General features: G+C 42.1%; 1 protein-coding gene across 2 annotated transcripts in view; it reads right to left on the minus strand.

Moving 5' to 3' along the window:
• Window positions 1-4,564: 4,564 nt before the first annotated feature.
• znf827 (zinc finger protein 827) overlaps window positions 4,565-18,515 on the minus strand; it is a 99,009-nt gene continuing 85,058 nt past the window's right edge. The window contains exons 11-15 of one of the 2 annotated variants that reach the window (XM_060873127.1): window positions 18,213-18,379; window positions 15,542-15,739; window positions 13,662-13,839; window positions 9,892-9,942; window positions 9,337-9,492 (exon numbers count right to left, since the gene is read on the minus strand). In XM_060873127.1, the coding sequence (XP_060729110.1) occupies window positions 9,894-9,942; window positions 13,662-13,839; window positions 15,542-15,739; window positions 18,213-18,379 (592 nt within the window). In that variant the 3' untranslated portion in view covers window positions 9,337-9,492; window positions 9,892-9,893. Of the gene's footprint in view, window positions 9,493-9,891; window positions 9,943-13,661; window positions 13,840-15,541; window positions 15,740-18,212; window positions 18,380-18,515 lie in introns of both variants that reach the window. The other variant, XM_060873128.1, reaches the window with a different exon arrangement.

Below are 18,515 nucleotides of genomic sequence, written 5' to 3' on the forward strand. Positions count from 1 at the left end.
AACTCTGGTCTTCTGGAAGTTCCCAGAATATCAAAATTAAATGTAAATTAAAGACATATCTCTTTAGCCAGGCGTACACATAATACATCTTACAACTGTGTGCTACTGTAGATACACATCGTTATCTAGTTCTGTTCAATATTATAAACAGCTATGCTAATTCCTCTAAACTATTTTCTCTTTTTCTACCCATCCCGAGGCATCCCGTGATTGTGCCAGCTCTAGTTGTTTTCAGCTTCTTGAAGTACGCTAACATTCAAAGAGAAGATACCAACTCCATGTGGTCTTTGAGGACAACAACCTCCTAATCAATACACAATTGTTAGAGTGTATCTGACTACATAAAGGACATTATTCATAATAACACTCTACGGCGTTTATAACAGTTTATAATCACACCCTCCAGTGTCAACCAAATGAGGATGAGGTTCACTTTTGAGGTTCCTCTCAAGGATTCTTCCTCTTCCATGTAAGGGAGTTTTTCCTCACCACAGTCACCTCAGTCACCTCAGGATTGTTCATTAGGGATAAATACAAACACATTTAAATATAAGTCTAATATTAATCTTAAATCTTTGTATAAAGTTTTTGTATTTTTTGCAATATTTCTTATGTTCTGTAAAGCTGTTTTAAGACAATGTCGATTGTTAAAAGCGCTATACAAATAAAAATGAAATTTTGAAACTATAAAATTTGAAATAGTGTTTAGGAGCTTACAGAAAGCCCATGACTGAATGAATGAGTGGATTTCAAAATGGACTCCAGTAGAGGGATTCTGGACCTTAGTCCTGGTTTCTAACCCACAATAACCAGCACATATACAGTAGCTCACGTACAGTTCATTGCTTAGGAAATCTTATATATCGGCTGGTCTGTGACTGACCTCACTCCATGGCCGTGTCCACTGCAGAATGATGGAGGGATGTGGGGAGGGAAAAGTCTCTGTACAAGGTGCTCTGAAGCCCCCAGGCTAACCGTGATGAATGGAGCCCCTAATGGCGGCAAACACTTTATCTCTGCTTCATCTGTTTTCATTAGGCAGTTGCAACCTTTGGCTTGGTCTGAGCGCTTCGCTGCTCGACGGACCGCTGCACACCGAGCTCAGGGAGTTCGCCTCTGCCTGTAGGGCCCTGACTGGACTCCTTCCCTCTGCTGTTAGGAAAATGACTTCAAAACATATTTGAAGTCTCAATTTCAGAAACAGCAGTGGCATGTTTTCATTTTAGAACTGAAAAAGAATCTGATGAAAGTAGACACATGCACTGTACAGTTTCCTGTACATCCTAGGTCTGTTTAAAACGTGTTGATGTTTTCAGGACTAAAAAAATGACGATTGCTATTAAGACACTTATTTGCTCAGCACTAAAGGTGGAATTATGGCTCTGTCTTGTCCTCATGCACTTTCACACAAAAAAGCAGCCCACGTGACAAGAACAACGTGTAGATTTCACAATATATGAAAACCTAGATTTTAAAGGATCACTCACTTAAAAATTATATTTAATTTTTGAGCATGAGCATCCTGGCAGCTAGCTCGCTCTTTGAGATCTTTGTAGCCAGCTATGCTTTGGTCACATTGGCTGCCGTGAGCATGTCACACTATGTCTTTTTCAAGAACGCTGATCTCAACTCGGTACCAAGCGATTTTTTTTTACGATAACAAATCAAGCGACAGCAAATCAAGATGACAAAAAAAATGTATCAGATTAACTGTCTTATCTTGCTATGTAGATTCAATTTATTCTCAGTAATACAGATGAAATAAAGACTGCCTTCTATGAGGAAAAGCTTGAACCTTCTGCACAAGATCATTGTAGGCTCCATAATATCTTCTCTTAAAGGTGGGGTCTCTGTTGTTTGAGAAATGCTTCAGAAATCTGCGTTGGGCCGCCAAACAAAACAAAAACAAAACTAACGTGTAGCCAATGAGCAGAAAGGGGCGGGTCTTGTCAATATGGGTGGAGAGAGTGTTCAGTGTGCATGTGTGATATTAGCAGAAAGCGGTTTTAACATTGACATGGAGGATAAAAACAAAGAAAGAAAGCGAAGAAAGGATTACGATAAGGTAAGAAGTAGGACGTGTTAATATAGGATCAGCTTTCCAGCGCTGGACAGAACTGAAGGAGCTGGAAGGCCTGCGATGGGACGCAAAGGTTGCTTTTTTCCTTCTCGATAGGTGAGTAACGTTGGTTTTGCTTTGTTACACATAACTAATACAGTATATGACGTCCTTTGCATGATTATGCTTGTGTGTCATTTTTGCTTGTTTGTTTATCTGCAATCGTATTGTTCTTCCCTTCAGCTATGATAAAGGCACATTTCTTTCCATTAGTTGCCTTGGTTACATATGTATATGTGGGCGGAGCTATCAATACAGGGGTGGGACCCATTTGGGTTAGGGGCGTGTTTATTTTGGTGATTTCAAATGTCAACATTGGCTTTCAAACAACGGAGACCTCACCTTTAACTACTCGACCCTCGAGCTTCACCTATTTCATCCTCCCTGACTGCTGAAGACTTTGCCTTCTTTTACAAATAAGAAGATTAAGAAAACCGACTACGCCTAAATTCGACAGCCAGGATTCCCCTATTCCTTCACTGTCACATTTTTCAATCATAGCAGCAGAAGAGCTTCTACAAGTCAGCCAGTCTTGCAATCCTACCACCTGCTCATTGGATCCAATCCCTTCCACTATGCTCCAGACCATCTTGCAAGACCTCCTGCCCTTCATCACTACAATCATCAGTGGATCTATAACTTTTGGTCACCTTCAGCTACCTTCAAGAGAGCAAGGGCTAATCCCATCCTGAAGAAACCTGTACTGGATCCCTCAGACATCAGCAACTACAGACTGGTATCACTTCTCTCCTTTCTTTTTAAAATTCTTGGACGCATTGTTTAAATTCAACTGTCTGTCTTTTCTTTCTCTATACTCACTCTCTTAGTGACGTTCTATCCTCACATGCGTTCTCGTACAGTATATTTCATAATGGATCACGGCTCATCAGCTGAAACGCAATCCCAGCAAAACTGACACACCATGTGTACAACGTCATCATAAGGCCCTTTTTATCCACACAGCTCAGGTCCTTCTTTAATCTATTTTGAGACTGGACTACAACCTGCCTACTGTAAGTTCTCACACACCAACCTACTGCTGTGCTTCATCCACTGGATTCCGGTAGCTGCACACATCAGATTCAAAACACTGAAGCTTGCCTACAAAGCCAAAAATGGACCAGTATCCTGTTACCTCAAAGCTCTTGTCACTCCTTGCACTGCACCGTGTTCCGTCAGATGCCTGAACCTGATGAAATGACCTCCAGGAGGCTCCCGGTGTGCATGTTTCTGACCAAAGTGTCAGAAACAGACTTCGTGAAAGCCTGACATCGTCTAGTGGGACCTGTGCTTACAGCCCAGCCTAGAAGCACCATGCAGCTTGATTGGCATTTGCCAGAGGACACCAGAATTGGCAGGTCTGAAACCGGTGCTCCATTCTCTTAACAGATGAGAACAGGTTTACACTGAGCACATGTGACACGTGAAAAAGTCTACAGACGCCGTGGGGAAAGTTCTGCTGCCTGCAGCATCAAACAGCATGACCAGTTTGGCAGTGGGACCAGTTTGGAATATCCTTGGAGAGTTGTACAGACCTCTACATGACAGACAATTTTACAATTACTGCTGTTAGGTACTGGATTAAATCCTCAGAGCAATTGCCAGACCTTACACTGGTGCAGTGGGCCCTGGGCTCCTGCTGTTGGATGACAATACATGGAAATGTTCCCCAAACCTGAACCCAGTTAAGAATCTCTGGGACTTTATGTATCTGAACATCTGAAGCCACCAAGTCCAGGTGTTGACAGATGCCCTGATCCAGGCCTGGGAGGAGATCCCCCAGGACACCATCCAACAGGAGCATGCCCAGATGAACATACAGCCATGCACACTACTGACTTACATTATGAGTTGCCAGGAGGAAATTGATTCAAGTTGGATCAGCCTGTAATTTAAATTTTTATTACTTTGATTTTCAGTGTTTTTTTGAATTTAACACTTAACGGGTTGAGTTTTGGTTTCCGATGACCATTCTCACATCACTGTGTTTACAGTGAATTGCTCAATGTATATCCTCCTCCTCCTCTTTCGGCTGTTTCGTTTTGGGATGCCACAGCGGATCGCATGGTCCGCATATTAGATTTTGCCACAGGTTTTACGCCGGATGCCCTTCCTGACACAACCCTCCCATTTTATCTGGGTTTGGGACCGGCGCTGATGATTAACTCTTCAGTGGCTGGGAATTCAACCCGCGCTGCAGCAATGAGGGGGCGAGATCTTTCCGCTGCACCACCAGAAGGCCTGAATTACACAATGTATATAAGTTTTATTTTTATCTTGAATATTTTGTGTGGGATTTTTAATTGCTTGTATATTTTTTTGAGCTGTGTAAATACCATTAGAACCTTCTTTTTTCTTAAAACAGTAATTGCTTTCTGTTAAAGAAGCTCCGTGTGTCCCAGAGTGTGAGCAGCTTTTAACTGTACATGGAAGACAAGACAACACTCAATATCTGATGTAAGCTTTACTTTCAAATCTTGTTACATTTAGAACTGGCAATCTGAACATAAGAAATGCCGAACAAAAAAAAAAAAATATACAAAACAAAAATGAAAATACAAATGGTCTAATTACCAGTTATTGTCACAAACAACCCTGTACAGCCTTAGGAATGAAGTAATAAAAAAGCTTTATTTTACAGCATATCATTTTACTGAGTGCCAAAAAAAAACAAACAAACAAACAAACAAACAAACAAAAACCAAATTATCATTGAGCCTTATTGAGTCATAAAATACAACAACAAATGCAAAGCGAACAGAATGTGCTGGAAAAGAAAATATCAAGGTAAATGCAAACTGAGTCATTTTTTTTAACGAAGAAAGAACATAAGTGCTACAAGTTAGAAAAGAGCGATCGATTTCATGCATCTTTTGTAGGGCTATAAAGGTAGTGTCGCGTAATGCACAATGATGTTGAGGAACAAAGAAAAATAACCGAACAAAGGAAGAAAAAAAAGAGCACTGCCCCCTTTGCATTTAGGCAAAAGACACACAAGAGTAAGTGCTTGAGTACTGGCAGCAGCACAGAGAGGGATTCCTGTCCTCCATTTCCTGCTACACAGTCGGGTAGGACTGAGCTGCATTATTGAGACAAATTGGATCTTATCCATCTGATTATTTTTCATTTATCTGAACGGGTCCCGAGAATCAGTCTGACTCATTCTTGGGCCTTCCAGGCCACATGTTTTCCACCACGTTGCACTAGAGCATAAAAGAAGGCATGGGGCTGGAGCTTCAGTAAAGATCAGGAGCTCCGCTTGATGCATGCCATAGCACTTTGTCTGCATGCTGGGCATCTATGCAGAGAAAAGTTGATAACGTGGGATGAAAATTAAAATAAAGAAATGGGGAAAAAAAAGATAGCTTTGTTGGTCAAACCAACTTGAGAGTGTGGTGCATTTATAATTCACAACTTGGTCATAAAAATTCACATCTTCATTCTGATTCATCTTCTCCAAAGACAAAGAAGACTAAGCTTAATTAGGGAGCCGGCGTCGGAGAGACGAGCCGAGGGTCAGCTCTGTGAGTAAGGCTCCAGGGTTAAGAGTCCCTTTATCTGCATGTGAACTCGGGGTTTGCAAAGATGTTCGTGTAAAACTAACAATTATAGCTGGTGTTATGGCGAATACTAATTATTCATTTTGCTGTAAGTTGAATATACAAAATAGCAACTCACACGAGCGGTAATGTTTGTGGGTGTCAACACTACAGATGTTTTGGAATTTTTCATTATTTCGTGAAATGTTAAGAGCCAAATTGTACAACATGGCAAACATTTTGCCTCTGATTTACATATTAAGCTTTCTTCATTTTCTTTGTGATGTCCCTATACATATATCATGAGAGTATGATGTATATGATAGGACTGGAATTAAAGTTAGCAACGCTGAACTGAAGAAACGTCGGACCACAAGGACCACAGGATCGGTTCAAGTCAACAGTCTGTATTTGTTGCTTTAGCGAGTTGGACACAGATTTTCACAGAAGTCGAAATGATGCTTGTTATGGAAATCGCAGCTCCGCTATCATGCACAATGATCAAAATCAAGATTCGCTAATGTTAACATAATTTAATAGTCTTTGAATTAAGAATAAATGAAGCATTTTGTTGCCACTGATTTAAAAAAAAAAAAAGTGGGACAATTCATTGACAATTGCACAAAAATGCAATCAATTAATTAATAGATACTATAGATAATATAAATAATACTAAAGATAGATGAGCATAAGAAATACAGTTATGAGTTATTTATTTATTTATTTTTTTAAGGCAATAATACTAATATCTGATTTAGTAATTGAGTGTGTGAGTGTGGTTCGGAGCTCTAAACACAATGGAGCTTTACTATAGAGCATTTCCTCAGACTCATTCCCAAACTTCAAGAGTTTACGAGCTTATCATAGACTGAGCTATTTTTTTATTTACACATTTTTTTTTTTTAAACTAATTTCTGATTCTAATTCAGACTCTAGATTCGATTCTAATTTCATTTCTTACAAACCACTGATTTGTTTGGAAAAGTGCAATTTTACAGCACAGTGCAAAACTGGCATTAACAAATTTAGCCTGGTCCTTTAGAGCCCAGGTGAAAATCTACTATATTCCTAATGTATGATTCACTTTAATACTGAGCTGTCCAACATGGGCAATATCTGTGAATGAGTAAGAGCTTTATATTAATTATTTTACTTTTTCCCCCCAACCTTTATGACATACCAAGTGAGCCATTGTATGAATGCCAATGCTGTTGTCTGATAAGGTTGGTGGAAGTGGCATCAAAGAAAATTTTTATTGGGCTTAAGTGCTTTTGCTTGAAATGTGTCAACATGGTAAGTGCAATTAAAATGGAGAAAAAAAAAAGGAAATGGAGAGGGGAACACAAGATACTAGTACCGTGTTTGCCCGTTTTAGAGAAAGCCGTGCATCCGCATATCCTCCTTAAAAATAACGGCTGCCTCCACATTGCACTTAAGAGCCATTATCCAATGAGAGCTTCATAACAGCTTGTTAGTACAGGATATATAATTATATATTTTACACTGTGAAGGCTCATTAAAAATTGTAGAAAATGTGATAAAAAAACAAACAAACAAACAAACAAAAAAACCCCCCAGAAATGTTAAGACACAGAAGGCCACCAGAACCAATAGATCACTATTTTTCATATCTTGACTCTTTCTACCTCTGTATCACTTTAACATGAACCGACGAAAAAGTACATTCATTCAAGTCATTTTGGAACAGTTTCTCCTTTTTACACACACACACAAAAAAAAAAAAAACATTAAAAAAAAAAAAAAAGCAATGTTAAAAAAAAAACAAAAAAGCTCCAAAAAGCACCATCGAATCGGCCTCGTGTGACTGGACACGTGAGATTTTTCACCCCCAACAACCTGTCACCTCGATTATTTGTGTAAATGTATAGGTGCGTGTTACAATGCAATAGCGATGCACAGGGCTCGGCTGCTCGCTCGTCTTTCGAGCTTGGTTAGCTTTTGGCACAGTCTGTGGCAATGTGTAGTAATGGCAAGAGCTGTGGTTTTCAGGAAGAGCTGACGAACTGTTCCTACAGAGAAATCTAGGATAGCTTAGACCACTTACTGGCCCCTGAATAGCTGGGTTTTTAAAAAAAAAATAAAATAAAATAAATAAAAAACAAAACTGTTCTGCCATCAGCTGTGCATGACTGGTAAATAGCCTTCAGCTTATGAGCCGAGATCAGTTTCATGAATGATCTCACCAATCCTGAAACCCATTTAAAGCCAATACGCATTGTGGGGCAGTGGAGAGGGTTGAGGTGGTTAGAAGTGTAGGGGCTCTATGGGAGAAAAGGCTTACAAAACTATATACAGTTCGATAAATAATCAAGTGCATGGTTTGAGGCGTTGCTCTGAAAATGAGACTTGTAAGAAAGCGATTTCGGTCTGTTTTTTTCTTTTCCCCTCTTTTTTTGTCGTGTTGCAAACGCCCTGGGATATTTTGTATTGTATCGAGTCCCTAAATGACACATAAAACAATCGTAACACATAGGCGAGCATGCTACCTGATGCTTGGCAAAAAGACATACTAATGCACAAAAAAAATGTCGAGCGCATAGACATTTGCATCTTCTTTTGTCTTTTTCTTTTTACCTCCTCATAGAAGGAAAAAAAAAATCCTATGGAAATCACTACTATCTGATCATGGTCATTCAAAATCTGCGGAAAAGAAAAAGACTAAAAAAAAAAAAAAAGGCAGAATAATTAGATTAATAAAGAAAAGCAGCTTTGATATAAATTCATACAGCCTTTCTTCCTCTAATAAACACTGCATGTTCGTTCATTTCCTCAGGAGCAGCATTCTCCAACAGACAGAATTGCCGTGAGCAGGACTGGACACTCCTAGCCGCTGTCCGGATGCTGCACGGGCGAGTAAAAGAAAGGAAAAGGTGATAGAAGAATGACAAATAAAGGAAAATGTAGAGGTAGGTAGCTCAGATGAGATGGGCAGCTCAGACGGTTTTTGCCCTTTCTGTCAGTCCCAGATATGCCAGGAAGGAGTGTTTGGGGGACATGTGCAAGGGTGAGGTCTGTGAGGATGGGTGGGTCCAGAGTCTGGAGAAAGGTGGAGAAGAACGTAAGGGGGCATGGCTAAGGAATGTGAAGCGGCGGCGAGCGCTGAAGAGTGTGGTCAGAGGTATGAGATGAGCCGGGTCTGAGGTCCTGTACTGCTCGTAATAATGAGCTGCCAGTGTCGGAGAAGATGTAGGAGAGGCTCCGTTGGCACAGAGGTAGTGCGGGGAGGGCGGAGCGGCAGGCAGCATACCCGAAACAGACAAGGCAACCGACTGCAAGGCCTGTGAGGCGCTGAGGCTCATGAGCGGGCTGCTATTGCTACCGTCAGGCAGGAAAAAGGGCTCGATGGCATCAGCACTGAGTGGACGCGGCGTGAAAGCCTTGGCCTCCTCCTGGGCGCTGCCCTCCCCAGCCTGGTGTTTGCGGACGTGGCGGTTGTAGACAAACGGGTGCGTGGTGGTGAAGGGACAGCGGGCGCAACCGAGTGCATGGCGCGGTGCGTGCTTAAGCCGCTTGTGCAGGTTAAGGTTGTCCTTGCGCTTGCAGCTGTAGCTGCAGCGGTCGCAGTGGAAGGGGCGCTCGCCTGTGTGCACACGTCCGTGCTCTATCAGCTTGTTGGCCGTCTTGGCCAGGTAGCCACACTGCTCGCAGCGGTAGTGGTTGCCCAGACGATGGGCGCGCGCGTGCCGCTCCAGCTCGGCCCGGCTCGCCCACGCCGCCTGGCAGATGCGGCAGCGGTGCTCCGTCTTGTAGTGCGTCTTCAGGTGGCACTCCATGGCCGCCGCCCTGCTGGTGGAGTACATGCACAGAGGGCACCTGGGCACAGAGACAGAAGGTGAGGAGGTGCAGGAAGCATCGAAGAATGTTTAATACTGTGGCTTCAAAGTAAGACTTAATTTCTTTAGATTAAAAAAAAAAAAAAAAAAAACGTGCACAAACACGCAAACACACACAAAATGGACAAAGGGAAGGGATGAAGGATGCACTTATGTATGTGGCTGACCCTGAATGGTATATAACAGCTAAACTCTATGTGTATGCAAGTATATGTGTATGTCATGGATACATGTATGTGTATGTGCTTGTGTGTGTATTCGTGTGTGTGTGTGTGTGTGAGAGAATGTGTGTGTGGGTGTGTGAGTACAAACAGATATGCGTTTTAAGAGACAGTTTGGGGGTCATACGGAGGTTAAATGAATAAATGAGTGCACTTACATTTAAATAGCACCTTTCATCTGCTCAGGGCCCCAAAGCGCTTCACAAACCCTGCAGAACAGAATGACCTCAGAAAGCACACCAAGAAGAGCGCTTCTCTGCCTCAACACTGAGCCTGAACACTACCTTGTTCTGTCATCATCAGTCTCACAACAGCGGAGCAGGTGCAACACACCCAACTCACGCTCAGCGAACATTCTCAATGCATGGACACATATTAAATAAACCTTAGAATTATTCCTGTATTTAAGTCGTGACACACCATCTTCAAGGTTTGGTTAAAAAAAAAAATACTACACATTTTCTCTATAGAATTGTGTGCCACTGCCAAGACATGTTTCCTGTATACAGTTGTTTTGCATTGAAGCTATGATGATAATGCAGCTACATAGTAATATAAAAAAGTGAAAGGTGAAAGACTATAAATACATTTGTTCAATATTCTTATGTTTGCTCAGAATATTTTTTTTAAATAACTAAAAAACAGTAATTGATGATGCTTTCAAATTTTAAGAGGATTCTTCTAGATGTTGGTAAAAAAATGCCAAACTCCGCTAAGGGGAACAAACGACTTTTGGTTATTGAAGATTGCTGCTCAAAGTTTCATGTTTATTGCAGTAAATCTTACTGATCATAAACAACCTATGCAAGCCTGAGTAACATCGCTGTAATATGTTGATCTGTGTAAGTGTTTATAAGTATTTACCCTATAGAACTATAGCACGATTCTATAGTATTACAACCTGGAAATACAAAATAACCCACAATAGATATGTGGAATATGGATTCACACACACACACACACACACACACACACACACATATACACAGTATAGTTTATAGTATAGTAATTTCCTCTAGAATTTGTTGAAGAACATACCTAGACAAACAGCATTATGAAATTCAAGGCAACTCTCCAACAAAGTCTGAAAAAATTATCAAACAGAAATTGGTTATAAATGTCTTAGAACATTTTGCCTGCGCACCGTTCATTTCATTATTCAAAATGAGAAAGCATAGGGCACAATCAAGACTACGCCTTGAGAAGTCGTCCGCTAAGTCCGAGTCGCTGACTAGCTAATCAGGGCATTACTAAGAAAATAACGAATAAATGTAGGTGCTACTAGCATCATGCTACATTGCGATGTGTATTTGTACTGTAGGAATGTAGCCACGTATCTCTAGAGCAAAACTAAAGAAGCACAACAAATGAATAAATAACACTGGACAGCAATCATGTCTTGGCAGTGCAATTGAAAAACTGCACATTTAATTTTAATGTGTGTCATTTGTACCTGACCGGATATTTTCTACAGCATATGGCACACTTATTGGTTTTGATTGAAATCTGGATCGGTATTCTTAATACCTTATCACCGAGGCAAAATGCCTGCATTCCCACTTCTTAGTCACTTATGTGTAATAACTAAAATAGTAGGTGTTGAGTTTGGCTATATATTTTTTTTTCCTTTTTTTTTTTTTTTTAAATTAGTCAAAGCCAAAATTAGGCTACTGCTTTCTGGTGTCTTTTTGTGTTGTCGTTTTTGTGTATTTCTGAGAATAGCCCATAAGGCGTGACTAACACGCCAAAGTGACAAGCTGCCTCTCTTTAACTCTATTATGCTTAGCATGATAACTAGCGGCTACAGTAACTAGCATGAGAAAGCACAGCCATAAAGTGACATGATGAGGCAATGGCATCTGAAATACACACAAGACTCTGAGACATGAATTATGTATGTCACACGGCTAGACAAATACCAGAAAAAAGAGAAAAGACTGGACTATGTACTGGAACACTCTGCAGGGGGGAGAGAAAAAGAAATGATCCACAAATGAACCACAAAGGGGTCAATGTGTGTGTGTTTGTGTGTGCTGTAGTGTGGCTAGGGAGAAGTGTGCTGCATGTGTTTAGTTTTGTGTAAGTGTTGGCGACTAGGACAGGCTGGGAAAGAACAGTGTGAACTCGAGTCTAATGCTCTTGGCAGTGGGCTCGTTTAACAGATGGAGAGGCGCTGACTAGCTGGTCGTGATTTCTTCAGTTATTGCACATGCAGAACCAGACTTCGTGCTGGAATGAGCTACTGTCGCATGGCAGAGATGGGTTTGTTCCTGAAAGTGCTTTAGACAAATCTGTACTTTTGTTTTGAATGTAACTTATAAATAATAAAATAAGGCAAATGATTTTTTTAGCTAATTCTTCTAATAATGGCACATTCAGGAGCTTCCATGATCTGTATATCGTTGTGTGGATGTGTGTCGGGGGGGGGGGAGTTCTCCGTCAAATGCTGCTGTAGGATCAGGGTTATGAAGCAAACTGTATAGTGGGGAATTGTTGCCAGCCTAGTAGGTGTGTATATCCCTATGAAATATGATAGCGTTTAAAGCAGCCGATAATCTAATGCAAATTGCCAATGTGAGGATCTGTATTGTGATCTGGTTCAGAATTTTTCAAATATGTTTATCTATTTTAAAGAACTGGAATAAGTTCAAACATATTGAATGTTGACATTACATCATTGACTAGTAGCTTAAGGCTCACCTAATACGCACATACACCAACATCTGTCGATGAGATAAAGCCAGACCCAAGCAAAACAGAGGCAGTACCAAAAGTTTTGCCGTCTACAAATCTGAGTGATCGGTTTAAGTGTGCCTCCTCGAAATAGCTCAAAGATATACGCCAAATACTTGCTGTCCGACACTAGGGGTGAGGGGGCAGACCAGGCCCGAGATATATAGGTGCTGAAGGAGGAGTTGGTTTCAGAATGGAGTGTACAAACAAAAATAGCCCTGGGGGAGGGCAGCAGCAGACAAAATGGGTGAGACTAGTCAGAGTTGCTAAATGAATAGGTTGAATTGGTCAGGGTTTCTTCCAGAGTCGCGGACTTGGTCATAGTTTCTAAAGGAACGGGTAAGATTAGTCATAATATCCAAAGGAGCAGGTGGGATTGGTCTGAGAGTCTAGAGGTACAGGTGAGATTAGACAAAGGTTTTCCAGGAGTCGCTAAGATTAGTTCTAAACAAGCTGTTGGGATTGGTCAGTTTCTTAATGTGCCAAAGGGATTGGCTAATGTTTCTATAGGATTTGGTCACAGATTTCTGTAGGTCAGAGCTTCTCTAGCAGTAGTCAGGATTGGTCACGACTGGTTCTCTGATCTTTGGAGGAGTGAGTGACTGTGGTCAGAGGTTTCTCATACGGTCTGTAAGTACAGTCAAAGATTTTGCAGAAACTTCTTGGAATGGTATTATTTTCTATGGGGGTGTCCGGCTTTGACAGGCATGTGTGGTCAGACGTGTAAAGGTGGTCTGAGGTCACTTTTGGGCCAAGGTATGACAAGTCAGAGCATCTCAAAAAATAGGTAGGGGTGATTAGATTCTGTGGGATTGGACCAAAGTGCATGTGTGTGTGTTTGGGAAGGGTGGGGGTTTGGTCGGTCGGTGTCAAGTGGGTGTGGTCAGAGAGGGGTGTGGCCTTGGCACAGACACAGTCGCACAGTTTAAAGAATGGTGCAGTCATATGACCAGCGTGCTGACTTAACTGGTGAATATTTTTCACCTCTAACATTGGCTGTTTGTTCATGTTGAGGAAAATTTAATTGCTCAGCCTGAACCAAAAGCAGCACTCCAGGGGGAGCTCAATACCGGGTGGGAGGGTTGTACTTTGGTAGGAAGGGGGCAGATGGGCAAGGGTTATGTAGGGCGGTTGGGGGAGGGAGTGGGATTTGTGAGGCGGTAAAGGAAACTCGTGCTGTACTTGCTTTCCTTACTTGAGCCCTCCAGCAGGGACCGTATGGCACTTCTTGTGCTCGAGGAGCTGCTCAGGCGTCTTCATGAACTTGTGGCAGACATCACACTCAAACATTCGGGCGATCAGGTGGATCTGCAGGTGCCGCTCGTACATGGTCCGCGTCTTACACACAAAGTTGCAGAACACACACTCAAAGCCTTGAGGGAAAGGGAGGGAGAAAAGGCACATTTATAAGTTTATGCTATGTTTATGCAGGTGTGTTTGCCAGACAAAACATCAGAAGCAACAAAACCAGGAGACAACAGATGACATGAACACAGAAGAACAAATGCAACATTTCTAAGGACCTATAACCTTAAGATATGAGGTGTCCATGGATCATTTACTAAAATTCCATTTTCTGTACAAGCTGATTTTGATTTTGTATATTTTGGGGGCGGGGCTATGGGACAACCGAAAGGCCAGTTGGTACACCGATTTAAAAGTTTGTTCAGAGTATCACCCTAAAGGAGCTGGCCGAGTTTGGTGTAGATAGTTTGAAAGCTTGCCGAGTTATAAACCTCCAAAGTTTATAATGGGAGTCTGTGGGGAAAAAAGGACAATTTGAGACCCGGTACCGGAAGTACCGGTACTCGGATCGCTTAAAAAAGTCATAGCAACAAACTTCAGACCAGGGTCTACAACATATCCGAATTTGGTGCATGTGGCTCGAAATCCCTAGGAAGAGTTAACTTGATAAATTTTTGTCTAAGCTTAAATAGGAAAACAGAATGTTGGCTTCTACAAAGTCAACATAATTACTAAACAACCACCACGTGCACTTTTTAAATGTCTAGGTGCTATTACTTGTTTGGTGTTGGTTTTTATTTCGCTTGCCAGACAAGTTTTGGATAAGCCTTTGTTTGAGTAATACTTTTTCTCCCACAAAGTGGTGGTACTGATGCAGGAGCTGATGTTGGCAGGGACCTGTAAACCATTTTAAGAACTGTTTACCAGTTTTTACCAGTTTAAGAAACAAATTTTTAGGTTATCAGATGCAGGAGTTTTGTAAAATGCAGCATATAAAATGGACGGTTTCACAGGTTTTTATCAATATTCTGCCTCTCAAAGTCGAGGTTTTTTTTTTGCTCCAGATTCTGAGTGAGTACCTGCTCTACTACATTATTAAATAGAATTTCTCTGGGCAATCTTTTCAAAAAGTTTTTGAAAAACAGGCCTCAAACGTTCTCTTCGATTCGAAGTCCTCAAAAGTGGTTACGTATTTTTAATGGTAGTCGTGCAAATACCTATGATGCTCAATTCAGATTCTTAGGCTATTAGGATTTTGTTGCAACTTTGTGGTTTAGACATAAAGAACTTGAAGAATCTCAAATCAGCACTAGCTGACTAAAGAAAAACATACACACCTGACAAAGCTCTATCATTTGTTCTAACCCCTCCTTGGCTTTTGTATGACTGTCTCCGTTTACCATATCACACTCTCACTCATTCATCTTCTACCGCTTATCCGAACTACCTCGGGTCACGGGGAGCCTGTGCCTATCTCAGGCGTCATCGGGCATCAAGGCAGGATACACCCTGGACGGAGTGCCAACCCATCGCAGGGCACACACACACACTCTCATTCACTCACGCATTCACACACTACGGACAATTTTCCAGAGATGCCAATCAACCTACCATGCATGTCTTTGGACCGGGGAGGAAACCGGAGTACCCGGAGGAAACCCCCGAGGCACGGGGAGAACATGCAAACTCCACACACACACAAGGCGGAGGCGGGAATCGAACACCCAACCCTGGAGGTGTGAGGTGAACGTGCTAACCACTAAGCCACCGTGCTCCCCAATATCACAAATAAGTCATAATTTACAGCAATAAGAGTAAAGAATATCTCACCTTTTTCTGATTTCTCCTCTATTCCTGACACCAAGCTTGATTGGCTGCTGGCAGATGAGGGCGGGGCCAACAGACTTTTGAGTTCCTCGCTTCCCTGGGTAGCATCCCCACTTTCAGAGCTGTTCAGGGAGTCGCTCAGGGCCGAGAGAGATGAAGACGTGCTCTTACTCTCACTCAGGGGACTCCTGGAAATCAGGCCTGTACAAGTAAAGCGCAAGAAACAGAACATCATCCACACAACACACTTCTGCCACCGTTTCTTTGCCCTGTATTTGGCAAGTGCTTCAGTACGTGCCCCAGATTGCTAATATCATAGCTTGATTATCAATGAACAACAGTGCCATCTTTTAATGCAGTAAAAAATCTCGCAAGCATTAAAGCTTTCCTGTATTTAGAAACGTGATATTTTGTTGCACCAGGGTTGTCTGTTGTGTGCATGTAGAGACCACAAGAATTATCACTTGTATTGTATTATATTGTGGCTTGTTGCTGTTTCGTGGGAAATGAATATTCTTCTGTCACATCCGAGTGGATTAGGCTGTGATGTGTCAGATTTAATAAGGGAATAATCCGTTTTCAAAACACATGAACCATGGTTGGAGAGGAAACCCAGCTTGGTTGCAAGAGGCCAGTATCTGGTGAGCTCTCGATGGATTCCGCTAATTCGTCGCATGCTTTCTGCATTTGGTCTCAGGATCCACTAGCGCAAAGGCAGTTCGGTGTAATTTTCATCTTCTGTTCTCTTTTTAAGGACTGAAGTGGTTGTCATTACATCAGAGGCAACATATGGCTCTGTGGTAGGCTCAATCTGCACTGCAATGCCTCATAAAGGTCTGAGAATTTTCCAAAGCAAAAGGCTGTTTTGCTGTTTCATGTTGATCGTATAGTGGCCGTTCCAGCATTATAAAGTCAACAGGGATCCTGAGCTCCTGTTGTCTGTATGCAAGCAGGCAGAACAATCAAGGCTGCAGCCTTATTGATTTCCTCAGTCTGCAAGGGCTAGAGGGAGGGGGCAGTCAGGTCACGGGCGCTAGAGCTAACATAGGGGAGCGACGCAGGCCATGACTCTCCCCTAAGGCTCCAAAGCTACCGGAATGGACACGATGCTAGATTGCATACACTGACTGACTAACATACAAGTCTAGCATACAAATCTTCCATCTAGACAGTTAAGCTTAGCGGAGTGAATGACCATGTGTAATCCCTGGTTTGCTGGGTGATACTAAACAATGCGGTTTGAAAAAAAAAATTGCCAATGTGAGTGAAGCAACCTCTATTAGTATAAGTGAAACTGACATGCTACATGACATGAGGATGGATTAGCATCTCAATGGGCTTGAAACCCTGCGGAAGACATACACACATGCGGTGGAAAGCTGTCTTTTTACTCCAGCAGTCACACACATCTCAGGCGGTGGAGAGAGACTGATTAGAGGTCAGCCATTCTGTGGAAGGCAGTGTCCCTGGCACAGGTCTAAATTACACCTGACACATCGAACTGGCCTTTCGCTGTCACCTTGCCCAGTGGACACGGCCACTCTGGCACACTTTAAATGCCAGCAACGGGTGTGAGAGAGTGGGAGCCATGGCCGTGGGTGGCTGCATGGGGACCGTTCAGGCTATTGATTTCTCAACCTCCTGTGTCTGATAACGCCAGGTCTTCTAGATAAATACACACTCACTCGAACACACAAGACTGGGCCACCCTCAGACATAAACTCATGTAACAGCAGGCCAGCTCAACTTGGCGATAAACCCATCGGCTCTTTTGTTAAAAACACTATCGACCTTCAGATTTGGACCGAGGGGTCTGTGGAAGGGTAACAAAGAACTGTGCACTGGCTATTTGTTACACTATGCTGTTTGCTTGGACAGGAATGGCCAATGGATTTGCATCCGGGAATGCAGAAAAACCTTACATTTCAACAGCGATTCGTTTATTTTAAAGGAATAACTGACAATTTTAAAAGCAAATGGATGTTGCTGTGTGTCCTGTTGGGAGGCAACATGTGACTTCGTCACACGACTAAATGTTTTTCAGTAGTCTACTATTTAAAAGCAACAACCTCTCAATATTAAGCATTGGAAGTGTGTCTCAATGTTATAAATGTCATTTATTTACCAGTGAGATGAGCCACTTTTGTAATGAGTGCAAATCTTCTATGGGGGGAAAAAAATAAATAAATAAAAAAAATAAAATGCAGTACTTTTGGAATCGGTTTCTGTCTAAATTCCAAACCGGCATGACTGTTACTCAAGAGTGAATTGTGTGACTGCTCTATTACTTTTTTAGACATCTGTACGACGATTACCACATTACACAAAATGACTAGTGTCCAGCGCTCAGCTCTAGTGCAGAGCCAAAAGAAATTGAACTAAACACGATTATCACGAAGCGACTCAACACCACACGATCCTTTGTATACTTTTAGTATTATTATCCACTCCTCGAGCTCATTCCTCAGTCACTACCATGGAGCGCTCGCTTGCCCTCGTCCAAATATTCAGCCAGATGCTTCTTTGTGTACGGCAGTCGCAGGTTCGACTCGATTAATACAAACCGTTTCTTTTTCCTGTCTATTCCATACGACGCTCTCTGCAGTGACAGTTTCTATCGTTTAGTACAAGTGTATAGTTTAGTGGCCTTAAGTGTAGTGCAGAAGGGTCTGACCTGTGTGTTCAGCGTTGATATGAGCCTTCATCTCTGCCTCGTCCACTCCCACGTACTCGCACGAGTTACAGCATAACGAGAACATCCACTGCTCCTTATCCACGTGCAGAGACATGTGGCTCACAAACTGTGCGTTCAGCTCTGTTTGGAAACCGCATACTTGACAGCTAGAGATAGAGAGAGTGTGTGTGAGGGGAAACTCAAGTGTTTGTGTGTCCTGTTGGGAGGCAACATGTGACTTAAGAATATGAGCTTCTGTACAGTACGTGGTTTACAGAAGACATTTCTCTGGGAAACATTTTT

The sequence above is a fragment of the Tachysurus vachellii genome, chromosome 6 (assembly GCF_030014155.1).
Source record: "Tachysurus vachellii isolate PV-2020 chromosome 6, HZAU_Pvac_v1, whole genome shotgun sequence".
In the NCBI taxonomy this organism is placed as follows: Eukaryota; Metazoa; Chordata; class Actinopteri; order Siluriformes; family Bagridae; genus Tachysurus; species Tachysurus vachellii.